At 60.2% G+C, this 11,789-nt stretch overlaps 1 protein-coding gene across 1 annotated transcript; it reads left to right on the top strand.

The window, feature by feature from the left end:
- Positions 1 to 384: 384 nt before the first annotated feature.
- Positions 385 to 7,053, top strand: CDK5RAP1 (CDK5RAP1 mitochondrial tRNA methylthiotransferase). Its single transcript, XM_086474634.1, has 13 exons — positions 385 to 613; positions 1,277 to 1,380; positions 1,838 to 1,872; positions 2,522 to 2,622; positions 2,786 to 2,996; positions 3,826 to 3,946; positions 4,230 to 4,460; positions 4,718 to 4,815; positions 4,908 to 4,963; positions 5,080 to 5,210; positions 6,072 to 6,221; positions 6,588 to 6,728; positions 6,873 to 7,053. The coding sequence occupies exons 1-13, from the start codon at positions 385 to 387 to the stop codon at positions 7,026 to 7,028; spliced, it is 1,764 nt and encodes a 587-aa protein (XP_086330760.1). The 3' UTR covers positions 7,029 to 7,053.
- The last annotated feature ends 4,736 nt before the right edge of the window (positions 7,054 to 11,789 follow it).

Here is an 11,789-nt window from a genome sequence, read left to right as displayed (position 1 = left end):
GTACCTTCCCGGGGCCCTTCGCACCGGGCCCGGGGCGCGGCCGCGGGGTGCCAGGAGCACCGCCCCCCGAGGGAGGGCAGGCGCCCGGGAACGCCCGTTTCGGCTATTTCGATGGGTGCGGTCGTGGCGAAGCACCACGGAAAACTCCCTTCTCGTTCTTCGGGCACTTTCCCGAGGTCCCCGGCTCGGCCCGGTAGCGCGGCGGGCCGGGCGGAACCGCGGTGGGGCGGAACGCCGCGCCGAGGGGCGGGGAGGCGGCGGGGACCGCTTTGGCGGCGCACACCCCCACGCCGTCCGCGCCGCTTCCCGCCTCGTCCGTCCCGCAAAGAGGCCCGCCGGCCGTCGCCGTGGCAACGCGGCCTGGCCCCGGGGCCTAGCGCGGCCATGCTGCCCTGGAGGCGAGCGCAGCGGGCGGCGGGGCTCCTCTGTTCCGCCTTCCCCCGCCCCGGGGCCGCCCGCCGAGCGCGCTGCGGGCCGGGCGAGCGGCCGGTGGGGCGCGGGGTCGCGCTGCCCCCGGGGCCGGACCTGCGGCACTTCCTGAGAGGCGCCGCCGCGGGGGAGCCACGGCCCGAGCCGCAGCCGGAGCCGGGCTCTGCCCCCGGGGCCGGGAAAGGTCTGTGTGTCCCGTCTCCCGTGCGCCCTCCGGGGCTGAGCCCTGCGCCGCGGGCCGGGTGCCGGGGGGCTGGGGGGGCTCAGCCGTGCCCCGCCGCCGTGGCGGTGCTGCCGGGCCGAGGGCTGCCGTGGGGGCCCCGCAGCCGGAGCGGAGAGGCAGTGCGGCGTGAGCGGGGGGGAGCGAGTCGTTCGGGGGCTTTGGGAGCCCTGAGGGGGATTTTGGCGTGAGGAGAAGGCCGGCGCGTTGGCCACACGCTCCCTGGTGGGTCTCACCCCCTGCGCCGTGAAGGCAGCGTTGCTCTGGCACCTCTCCGCAGACCGAGGGGTGCCGGCCGGGGCTGTGGCAGAGCTTTCGGGCCGTGGTGCCCAGGGGAGGGGGGTTTCCCTGCCCTGTGTCTCAGTAACAGCTTCTGCTTCTCGGCCAGCCCCAGCCCAGACCTGTCGTGTTGGAGAGACGCGCTCTGAGGCACTCGGCTTCCCCAGAGCCCGTCTGTATTTTTGGGTTTATCCTTTCTGTGCGGGCTGCAGGCGAGGGCAGCCTTTGCGCTGCTTAACTGACTCTCCAGTGCTGGGACTGACGGTTCCTCCCGATAGAAAAGGTCATAGGGACAGGCTGTAGCCGGGCGCTGAGGCAGGCCTCTGCGTCACACCGCCTTTGTTGCAGTGTACCTGGAGACGTACGGCTGCCAGATGAACGTCAACGACACGGAGATCGCCTGGGCCATCCTGCAGAAGAGCGGCTACACGAGGACGAGGGAGCTGGAGGAGGTAAGGCGCCTTGGCAGCTCCCCTGTAGCGCAGGCCTGTGAGGGCGTCACACGATTGCCGTGCCTGTGAGTCCCAGCTCTTGTCTGGAGTGCAGCCCTGCAGGACGTTGCCGTTTTTGCAGCCTGAGCTCTGTGGAGTAAAGGAAGCTACTTAACGAGTGGCTTAAAGCTGTGGGCTGTCTTTTTTCTTTAAACTGCTGGGTTCCCTCTCAGTTGGAGAGGGATTGGGCACAGCGGGATGCTCCTGGCTCATCTTTGTCTGAGTTTACTTCTGTCCTTTAGTGGAAGGCTCTGCTTCTCTTCGTTTCTTGCACCTTTGTTTGTTGAAACCCACCGCATGCTTGGGCAGATCTTTTTCGCTGAGTTAAGCGAGTTTTATAGTCTGCCTCTTCAGGGCGTGGGTGCTCGCCGTTTGGCTTTTACAAATTCTTCTTCCTTTTTTGTTGTTTGTGGTTTAGGCAGATGTGATTCTCCTCGTCACCTGCTCCGTGAGGTAAGGAATGTTCTGTCACTGCTGCTTTTGGACAGTTTTTAAGGAGTTACCGTTTGAAAACAGAGGCGATAAATGTGTTGTGTGAGGACAAGAGCGTGCAGATCTGAAAGTGCCTGTTAGCTGCGGGTAGAGCTAGCTGGTGCTGCGATGTACAACATGAATTGTGCTATGTGGCAGTGTGAGCTCCGTGTGTGTGCCGTGGGCAGTTAGACCTGCACAGATTTGTGCTTTAATGATTTTATTTTTTTAAAAATCCATCTTCTCTGGAACTGACTGCCTCTCTAGTGCAGGCCCTGTACTTCGAAAGTTTGGGAAAGACGTTTAGGGGCCATCTGGGATATACATATGAAGGGAACTTTGCGTTTTTCTGAACGCAGAAGGCGTCGCTTGCGAGGTAGCTCCAGTCGGCTGGCTAAGGCAGACGCTTTCTCCGCCAGAGCTTGGCCCCGGAGTTGTTCCTGCAGTGCAGGTGCTCCCAAGCGAGCGAAACCGTAGCAGATAGGACAGAGTCAAGACACAATCCACACACCACAAACCACGCTCTCCCTCAGATCCGTCAGCGGGACCATTCCCTATCTTTAGACGAGTTCTGCTCCCAAAGCACTTGGGCCCGACGGTCGGAACACCCGCTCTTTTCCTGGCTTCCCAGGGAGAAGGCGGAGCAGGCGATCTGGAACCGCCTGCGGCACCTCAAGGCGCTGAAGGCCCGGCGGCAGCAGGCTCGCTCCCCCCTCCGCATCGGGCTTCTAGGTACCGGGCGGGAGCGCGGCGGCGGGCGGCGCTCGCTGCTCTGCCGAGTCCCGCCGTGCTGCCCTTCCCCTTCCCCTCTGGCCGCACCAGGCCTTTTCCAAGGGTGAAGGGGTGTAACGGAGGGTGGGCGCTTCCTCACAAGGACCCTCTCCTTTGGCGGCAGGGTGCATGGCGGAGAGGCTTAAGGAGGAGATTCTGCACAGGGAGAAGCTGGTCGATGTTGTGGCAGGCCCTGATGCCTATCGTGACCTTCCCCGGCTGCTGGCCGTGGCAGAGTCTGGCCAGCAAGCTGCTAACGTCCTGCTCTCGCTGGACGAGACTTACGCAGATATCCTGCCTGTCCAGACTAGCGCGGGAGGCACCACAGCGTTTGTGTAAGTACCTTTTTTTTGTTTTCCTGTGCACATTTCTGTGGTTCTGGCGTGGAAGTCCTGCTGTGCGGAACAGACATGTCAGTGACAGCAGCTACCCCGGAGATGCGATGCCTGGTTGCACTCGCTCCCGGCAGCCCGGAGGCGTGAGTCTACCAGACTCTGCTCTTGCTGCTGCTTCGCTGTCTGACTGAGCCCTGGAGAGTCTGCCCCGTGCTCTGGCTGTCTGCAGGCTTCTCCCCTTCGAGAGCGTTGGTTGTCTAAGCCCGACGCTGCACCGAGTGATTTCTGTCCCGCCGACATCTGTGCCTTTCTAAAGCCTGTGCCTCTCTCATCCCCTGCCTTCTGCTATGCCCTGCCTCAGGTTCTCCTGTTTCATCCTTCTCCTCCTCCCTGCATGGTGGCTTCTGTCACTTTAGTTTCCATTTGCTTAGTTTCGATAAGAAGATTCTCAAATGTGAAGCCGGGCTCTGCTCAGTGTGGTCGCAGAGTGCAGGGCAGTGTCACCCTCTGCAGGAACAGGGTGCAGAAGGCTCTTCCATCCCTGCCAGATCGCAGTGCGAGTCTGTGCCTCGTTAGTTGCTTCCCAGGTTCCTTGGAGATGGGCCTGAAAGGTCGGGTGTTAGCCAGGGGCAAAGAGAAGCCAGCTCTGCGGGCGCGGCGCGTCAGGGGAAGGAGCAGAGCTGAGCTCGGAGCCGGTGCTGGGGGCACGGCAGGCCCAGGGCCTTGGCCGAAGGCAGCGGTGCTGGGCCAGCTGGAAGCAGGGCGGGATGCAGCGTGGGTGGTTCTTCCGAAGCGATCGCAGCATGACCTGCGCTTCGCCCCCCGGCAGGTCCATCATGCGGGGCTGCGACAACATGTGCAGCTACTGCATCGTGCCCTTCACCCGCGGCCGTGAGAGGAGCCGCCCCATCGCCTCCATCCTGCGGGAAGTGAGGATGCTCTCGGATCAGGTGAGGCACGGCCTGTCCCAAACCGCGGGCGGAAGGGTGGTTCTTGGTGAAAGTGTTTTCGGTGGCGCCTTTGACGGATGGCGCTGCCTTTGTCTGGGAGAGGAGGTTGCCACAGGGCTCCACCGGTGGCTTTCAGATCCCCCTTGTCATACCCTGAGACCGGCAGGGAAGGGAGGGCTTCCCTTGGAGGCTGCTCCCTGCAGCAAGAGTAAGACCATGGCTGCCCGGGCAGCTTGGCCGTCCGGACCCAGCTGTGTTTTCTTCTCTCTGTTTATTTTTGTAGGGAGTGAAAGAAGTGACCCTGTTGGGTCAGAATGTCAACAGCTTTCGGGACATGTCTGAGGTGCAGTTTCAGTCAGCTGCTGCCCCAGGCCTCAGTCGTGGCTTTAGCACAGTCTACAAAGCTAAACAGGGAGGCTTGCGCTTTGCCCATCTTCTGGACCAGGTTTCTAGAATTGATCCAGAAATGAGGATCCGTTTCACGTCGCCACACCCCAAGGATTTTCCCGACGAGGCAAGTGTGAAATAAACACCTGGACTTGTGCTTGCGGGCGGGCCGGCAGCTCTGACCTGCCGGGTGTGGGCTGCGCTTCCTTCCCAAAGGGAGCGAGGCATCACGGGATGGGAACAGCAGCTCCTGGGAGGGGGAGTGCTTGCGCTGAAGCTGGCGGGTTTGTGGTTTGCTGGCGTTTGCCCAGGGAAGACTCTTCCCCTCGGCTCCCTGGTGGAGTTGAGCTGTCTGTGACGTTGTCTCCCGTTTGCCCGTCACAGGTCCTACAGCTTATCCAGGAGCGACACAACATCTGCAAACAGCTTCACCTCCCCGCCCAGAGCGGAAGCACACGAGTCCTGGAGGCCATGCGGCGAGGGTGAGGGACCGCCTGGCCAGGCCCGGGCGCTGCTTTCTCCTCACCGGAGTCACAGTTTTCTGATGAGCGAATCCACGTGTTGTGCCTTGCAGATACACAAGAGAAGCTTATTTGGAGCTTGTGCAGCACGTGCGTGAGTCCATCCCAGGTAGGGGCTCCCTTTGCCTTGGTCGGAGCTCAGCACCGCTGTCACTTGCTGTCCTTCCTTGAGCGAAGCGTTCCCCTCTCCCTTGGGGGAGGTGTAAAGCTGCGTCTCTGTTACAGGGGTGAGCTTAAGCAGCGATTTCATTGCCGGCTTCTGTGGCGAGACGGAAGAAGACCACCAGCAGAGCGTGTCCTTGCTGCGGGAAGTCCGCTACAACGTGGGCTTCCTCTTTGCCTACAGCATGAGGCAGGTGAGTGCAGGACCTGGTGGAGAAGACTCTTAACGCCGGGCATCTCGCTGAGCTCCTGAGTGCTGTTTCTCACAATAAGATGCTAAAAAAAGAAATCTATTGAAAATAATACCTAAAGGCTTGTTATAGTGGTAGGATTTTTTGCTGGTGTACAGCCCTTCAAGGGTACGTGGTGCTGCAAGAGCCGCCTTTGTGCCTGAAAGGCTTCCAGCTCCCTCATGCCTGTGTCAGGGCTGGTTACTGATGGGGTGACCTGGTGCTGCAGGTGCTCCGGAGCGACTGCAGTGAAGCAGCCGTGTCTGCAGAGCTGGCTGCAGGCACACTGTCCTGTGCTGGTGAGAAATGGTGCTGAGGTAGCTGGGCTCCAGCTACAGGGGCTCTGTCAATCGAGTCTAGAGAGAACTGGGGAATTTTCACAAGGTATTTCCATGAGAAGTGTGGATAGTTGACACATCTCCTTTAGAATGCTTCCCATGGTGTGAGATGCTGAGGGGGAGAAGGGCAGGAGGTTGGGAAACAGGGAAGCAAAGGCACTCGGATCACCCCTTAGCCCGTGGGACTAGAAGCAGCACAATTGTCCTTGCGGCAGACAGGCGGCAGGCGCAGAACTGCGGCACGCAGCCGCCGATGCTCAGCGCCCTACGTCAGACCTTCTGCCAGAAGGGTGGTGCAGAAAGAATGAGGAGCTCGAGGATGTGGCTGGTGCTTAGCACCTGAAAGCGGTCCTTGAGATTGTAGATGCAAACTTGATGTGTGGAAAGCTGCTGCCCGAAGAGCAGCCAGGCTGGCTGGGGTCAGAGGAGGTGCTGATCTCAGCCTGTCGGGTTGTGGAGGAGCCACACGCGCTTTGTCTGTTCGCAGAAAACCCGGGCGCACCACCGGCTGCAGGATGACGTGCCTGCCGCCGTGAAGAAGCGGCGGCTGGAGGAGCTCATCGCTGTCTTTCGAGAGGAGGCTGCAAGGGCAAACGAGGCGATGGTGGGCCAGTCTCAGCTGGTGCTGGTGGAGGGGGTGAGTGTGCCTGGCGCAGGGTTGCTGCCGGCCAAGAGGCCCTTCGGCTGCACGCAGCCATCCTCGCCTCTGCCTCCCCTTCTCGCCTTCCCCGTGCCTTCACGCTTAAGCAGACAGGCTGATTTCTCCAGAGCGCTGAGCTGAGCCCAGGGGCTGGGACGGATGGAGCCGCGTCTCTGCCCAGCACCGCGTTCGTGCAGGCTTGGCAGCGCTGGCTGTGGCGTGTGGGTGTGAGCCCAGCAGCTCTGAGCGCGGAATGTGGGTTTTCATTCTGGCATCAGGGCTCAGTTAACTCCCGAGGCCGTAAAGCCCCGCAGTGAATCCGAGCTGTTGCCATGCCGGTGACGTTCCCTGTCCTGCTTTCAGCCCAGCAAGCGCTCTGCCGCGGAGCTGTGTGGGAGGAATGACGGCAACATCAAGGTGATCTTCCCTGATGCCGAGGTCGGGGATGCTGCGGGCTGCAGGGCTCTGGTCAGAGCCCGGCCGGGGGACTACGTGCTGGTGAAGGTGACCTCTGCCATCTGGGTTTCCTCGGGCTCTTTTGCTGGTCTGGTGCTGTTCTCCAGAGCAGCTGCTGCCAGGAGAGCCTGAGATGAGAGTGGGTCCTCCTCAGCCTGTCTGCTCCTGAGGACTGTTGTGCTGCTCTTTCAGGTAACCGCTGCCAGCTCTCAGACCTTGAAGGGAGTTCTGCTCTGCCGTACCACCCTCTCCCGCCCCGCGGCTTCTCATCAGGGTGTTCCTGCTGCCAGTGGACAGAAGCAGCACGTTTTCTCCGGGAAGGAACAAGGAAGTTTGGTCAGGAGATAGGGTAGGAACAGGCAGATATAGATAGATAGAGATATATATATATGAAATAATAATAATCAAATATGTATATTTCTCTTTTGGCAACAACCTCCCCTCATAGATCTGTGCAAGTTTGTAGGCAAAAGAGATGGAAGCTGTGCGCGGACTTGCCAAACCCCAGCGCTCTGTGATCCTGTGTTTTCCCTTGCCCTCAGGCCTGGCCCGCCCGTGCCGCGCTGCAGCTCTGCCCGCTGCTTCGGTCACGTCCCCGAAAGCAGCCCGGCCTGAGAAATGTGTGTCTGCAGAGCGGGTCGTTCCTGCTGGCTCAGCTGAATTCAGGAGCTGCAGAAACTGGTGGTGCCTACCAAATACAGCTCCGGGAGCTGCTGGAGGTGGCAGGAGTAGTGCCGGAGGGGGCGAAGAGCTGGAAGGCAGGAGAACATGGTGGTGGATTCTTTCTGAATGCTGGTGACTTCCCTGTCTGCAAAATACTTGGAAAAGGGGAGTGAGGACCTGCACCGTGCCCACGTGTTGGAATGTGGCACTGAGCTGGGGAATGTAAAAGGGTGATGAAGTGCAGGGGTGATGCTTCGTCTGTTGTGTGCGAGGCCGAGGGCGCGCAGCCTCGCCCTTGTGCCGGGCCGTTTGGGTCTGGGTCAGAGGTTGTGGCGTTGTGCCATATTCCAGCCTGGTCTGCTAAATTCAAACGAGTCCCTGTAACCCTCACTTGTGAGGAAACTCTCTTAGGAGATGTGAGAAGGAGCCACCCCTTTTGGTAGAGGTAGCCACGTTGTTAAAAGAAATAACTGCAAAAGGCTTTGTCCGGCGATGCATTTTGAAGGAACAGCTGATCCAGCTTTAACAGAGCAGTCACGACATGAATTTGGAGAATTTTTAAATAAACATGAAAGGGTTTTGCTAGAAAGTCTTCTCTCAGCTCTTTCTGGGATATTATTGTATCTCTTTGAAAACAGCGTGGTTCGCTGAATATTCATTAGACCTTGGTCTAAAGAAACAAGCACCCGTTGCTTGCTGTCTCGGAGCCGGTTCTCTTCTCATGGAGGCGAATCTGCACCGTCAGCGCTGGCCGCGGGGGCTCTGAGGCGCTGCCAGCCCACGGGCCGCTCTGCTCTCCTGCCTCCCACCGGGAGGGTGCCCTAGGCCCAAATTCACAAGCCGCGTCTGGGACCTCAGCTGCCGGGTCAGCGTGAGCCTTCGCCCCGCGGGTCGTTAAGGAAGAGGCGGTGAGCAGCAGCTTGGTTTGCAGTGCCAGAGGAAGGAGGGGGGTGTCAGCGTCGTCCCTCAGAGGCGACAGCACCGAAGCTGCGTGGGCTGGCTAATTACCGCAGCGGGTGAGTGGCCCAGTTTTACCTGCCCTGCCGCGGCTCTTTGGGCTCGTTTTTCCCATCAAACCGCCAGCGCCCCCTGCACGGGGCTGACACCCACCCTTGGCTGCTCATTGTGACCCTCTCCCCCGAGCACCCATCCCCAGTGAGCGGCGGGACCACCCTGTGCCCTCCCGGCTCCGTCCGGCTTCCAGGCCAGCTGCCGTCGTTTTGCAGCCGTTACGTTACGAGCAAGAGCCTAACGAGGAGGAGAGCTGGGCCGTACGTTTTGATGAGAGGGTGATGCCACTCGCTGCACAGAGTCCCCAAGGAGCCGTAGCGCTCGCCGTTTGCCTCGCCTCCTTAGCTTTTATAGGCCTCGGCAATGGAGGCTGAGGCTTTCAGGCAGCGAAGCGTCTGTTAGGAAGTGCCGACAGTGACCTTGGGGGCCGCGTTCCTCATTCCGCACTGCCTGGAAGCAGGGATGGTTTTTTTTCTCGAGGGCAGAGGGTGGGATGCGGTGTCTGTATCGCCTGTCAGGTTTGCTCCCTGAATCTGGCTGCTGCGAAGGCAGAGCTTGTGTCTTGGCCTTGTTCTGCCTCGTGCTCGTTCCTGCCCGTCTCTTTTCCCAGCCTGAGCAGGAGTCCTGAGCTCCGCAGGACTTTAAACCTCGCGCGCTGGTTTGTACCTGTGCCTTCTGCAGCTGGAAGCTGACGTGTTGCGGCGTTCCTCAGCGACGGAAGGGAGTTGTTTTGCTGGGGTTGCCGCTGTAAGACGACTGTGGCTCCAAACCAAAATACTGGTTGGGGGAACATGCGCTGATCTCTGCTCTGCAGAGAAACACGGGCCCAGGGATCGGCACCCAGCCTTGGCAGGAACATGCCCGCCAGTGAAGAGACCTCCTAAGCTTTTGTTATCCAGAGTGTGGTGTTTAGAAGCCTTAATTTCAACCAATTTTGTAAGTGTCCTCATGAGATACGTTTGTAAGGAAGCTCAGTGCTCGCCTCTAGTACCCCAAACTCTGGGAACCAGCTCTGGGGTGGTCCTGGGGCACCCCAGGAGACAGCGGCCCTGCTGTAATTTGAAAGCTGGATCCTGGTGCTGTTCTTTTGGAAAAGAGCTTCAGTCAGGCCCTGCCAGGTCCCACGTGCCTCTGGGTGTAGAAGCTCCTCAGAAGCAAAACACGACCGGGTGGATGGTATTTTGTTTTAGGGGTGTCTCAGGAGTCTTCCTCAGGTCAGAACCACAACTCTAAATCCCTCCTCCCTGTGCAGCCCATGTTGTTCCGTGTGCTCAGCCTTCCTGCGTCCACTTGCTTGGGGTGGAAACTGCTGGCGAGAGCAACAGCAGACCAGAAGTCACCAGCCTCGGGAAGAAAAAAAAGGGAAAAAAGCCACGTCAGAGCAATGGAAGTTTTTATTCGGATGGTTTCGGGGGTGTCTGCTTGCTCTTTCTGCTCTTTATATTCCTATGATTCCAAGTTCATAGTCCCAGAATTGGGCAGAGTGGATTTCCCAAGTGCAGGAGACCAACCGCCTTGTAACCCTGCCCTGAACCCTTCCCACAAGATGCTGTGCTCGGGGCACGCCCGGGAAAGGGCGCAGGAAAAGCGACAGCAGCGATCTGCGTCCTGGCCCTTTGCTGGGGCAGATTGGGTAAGAGCCAGGGGATTGATGGGATGTGCGTGAGATGCCCGGGGCATCGGTGGAAACACCTTCCGTGAGGAGCCCAAGAGCCACCCTTGCCGCGTGCTGGACCGGAGCAGGCTCAGGGGGAGCCCGTGGCCGAGGTGATGGACCCTCATTTGCCCTCCACAGGGCTGGGTGCCGAGGGGGCTGCAGGGGAAGGTGGCAGCTCACCAGCAAAGGACCAAACCTGCTGGAAAAGCAGATTGAACTCCTTCTGCTCAGAGAAAAGGCAGCCCCCAGCCCGCGCCAGCCTCTGGGGCTGCACAAGCGAGACACCAAACAGCCCTCGGGATGCTCCTGCTGACTCCTGCCGGGCCGGGCACGGGCTGCGGCACCGAGTCCGGTCACGGCCGTAGCTGTGTGGGCAAAGCAGCCGCACACGGGGACCCCGGGGCGTCACTGCGGCTCCAGCCCAGTCCAGCATTACCGGTACGTGGCGACAAAACCTGGGATTTAGTGCTGCTGGGAACAGGTCTGTGCTGTCCCCCCTGCCCAGCCCCGCTGGCCGCAGTGACGGAGCCGCAGGCGCAGGACGGTGCTGCCGGGCTGTGCAGCCCCTGCCCCGCCACGTCAGCCACTCGCTTCGTTTCATCCAGTTTCTGATTAAAGCGGAGTCTCATTCTGAGCCCAACCGCTGCTGCCGGAGCAAATCAGCTCTGGGAACCCCTTCTCCTTCACACCCCAACTCCCTCACCCACCCCTGATGCACAGCAGGACGGGGCCGGGCTTGTAGGTGCGCGTTAGACGGGTCGTAGTGTCACACGGCAGCTCCCAGCGACGGCAGCGCCCGCGCTGGGTCCTGTCCCACGGCCGCTCGCACGAGCCATGAGGCCCATCAGTCCCTCCAGCCTGTCCCACCGCTGGAAGGGTCAGGACTGGTGTGGTTCCTGTCTCCAGTGCTGGACAGTCTGCGTTGTGCAGGGGCACCTGGAGGGCTCGGCCAGTCCTTTCGGGGGCAAGCAGAGCCCGGCCCAGCCTCGCCTCTCCAGCAGCTCTCTCCTCCCCAGGCGCTTGTCCCAGAGTCCCTCTGGAAAACACACAAACATTTTTTTTGCCTCCATCCAGCCAGTCGTGCCTTGGTTGCACCCATGGGCAAACACCTAATGAGGCATTTGGCAGCTCAGTTTTCCGAGCACAGATCTAAATTGCTGGGATGACGTTTACTTCCAGCACCAGCCGTGCCCCGAGGCGTCTCCTGGCCCCGGGATTTCATAACGCACAACCTGGGGCTTTCCTTGGCTGCCCACAGGGTGGGTGGAGAGAGGCTGGACACCACCACGAACACACAAACAGCTTCACGTGGGAGACAGAGAGAACAAGAGCCCGTTTGTTCTCTGGAACCCCATCACACGGCCCTAAAGAGCAAATCCGTTTGTCCTCAGGTCTTGGCCGGGCTTATGGAGAGGAGGGACAGACGGCAGCGGGCACTCTGAGCCAGCGTTCCTCTGCTCATCGCTGCCGTGTTGGCCTAAAGACAAGCTCAACACAGACGCCCCTCGCCATCTACCCCTCCCCTGCCCAGCCTTGCTCCCTTCTCTGGTGGCTCGGGCCGAGCAGTTGGGTTTTTCCCGGCTCCAGGGCTGGCTGCGGCGTGTTGTGTCCCTCCCCAGAACCCCCAGTGGTCCATGATCTGGTTTCCCTCTGCGTACCAACGAAGTTGGAGGGAAAGAGCGACGTTTTCCCTGACAGCAGCTCGTGAGCACGGTTTGCTTTAGGTCAGCCGCAGCCCTCGGCCCTGCTGAAGCGGTGGCAGGTGACGAGAGGCATTG

This window comes from Leptosomus discolor, chromosome 17 (genome assembly GCF_034619465.1).
Source record: "Leptosomus discolor isolate bLepDis1 chromosome 17, bLepDis1.hap2, whole genome shotgun sequence".
NCBI lineage: Eukaryota > Metazoa > Chordata > Aves > Leptosomiformes > Leptosomidae > Leptosomus > Leptosomus discolor.
This window is presented reverse-complemented; position numbering and strand designations above follow the sequence as displayed.

Coding starts and splice junctions, on each gene's coding strand:
- CDK5RAP1 (XM_086474634.1), top strand. CDS start 385: ATGCTGCCCTGGAGGCGAGCGCAGCGGGCGGCGGGGCTCCTCTGTTCC. Junction 614..1,276: donor TGCCCCCGGGGCCGGGAAAG/GTCTGTGTGTCC, acceptor CCTTTGTTGCAG/TGTACCTGGAGACGTACGGC. Junction 4,816..4,907: donor CTGGAGGCCATGCGGCGAGG/GTGAGGGACCGC, acceptor TGTGCCTTGCAG/ATACACAAGAGAAGCTTATT.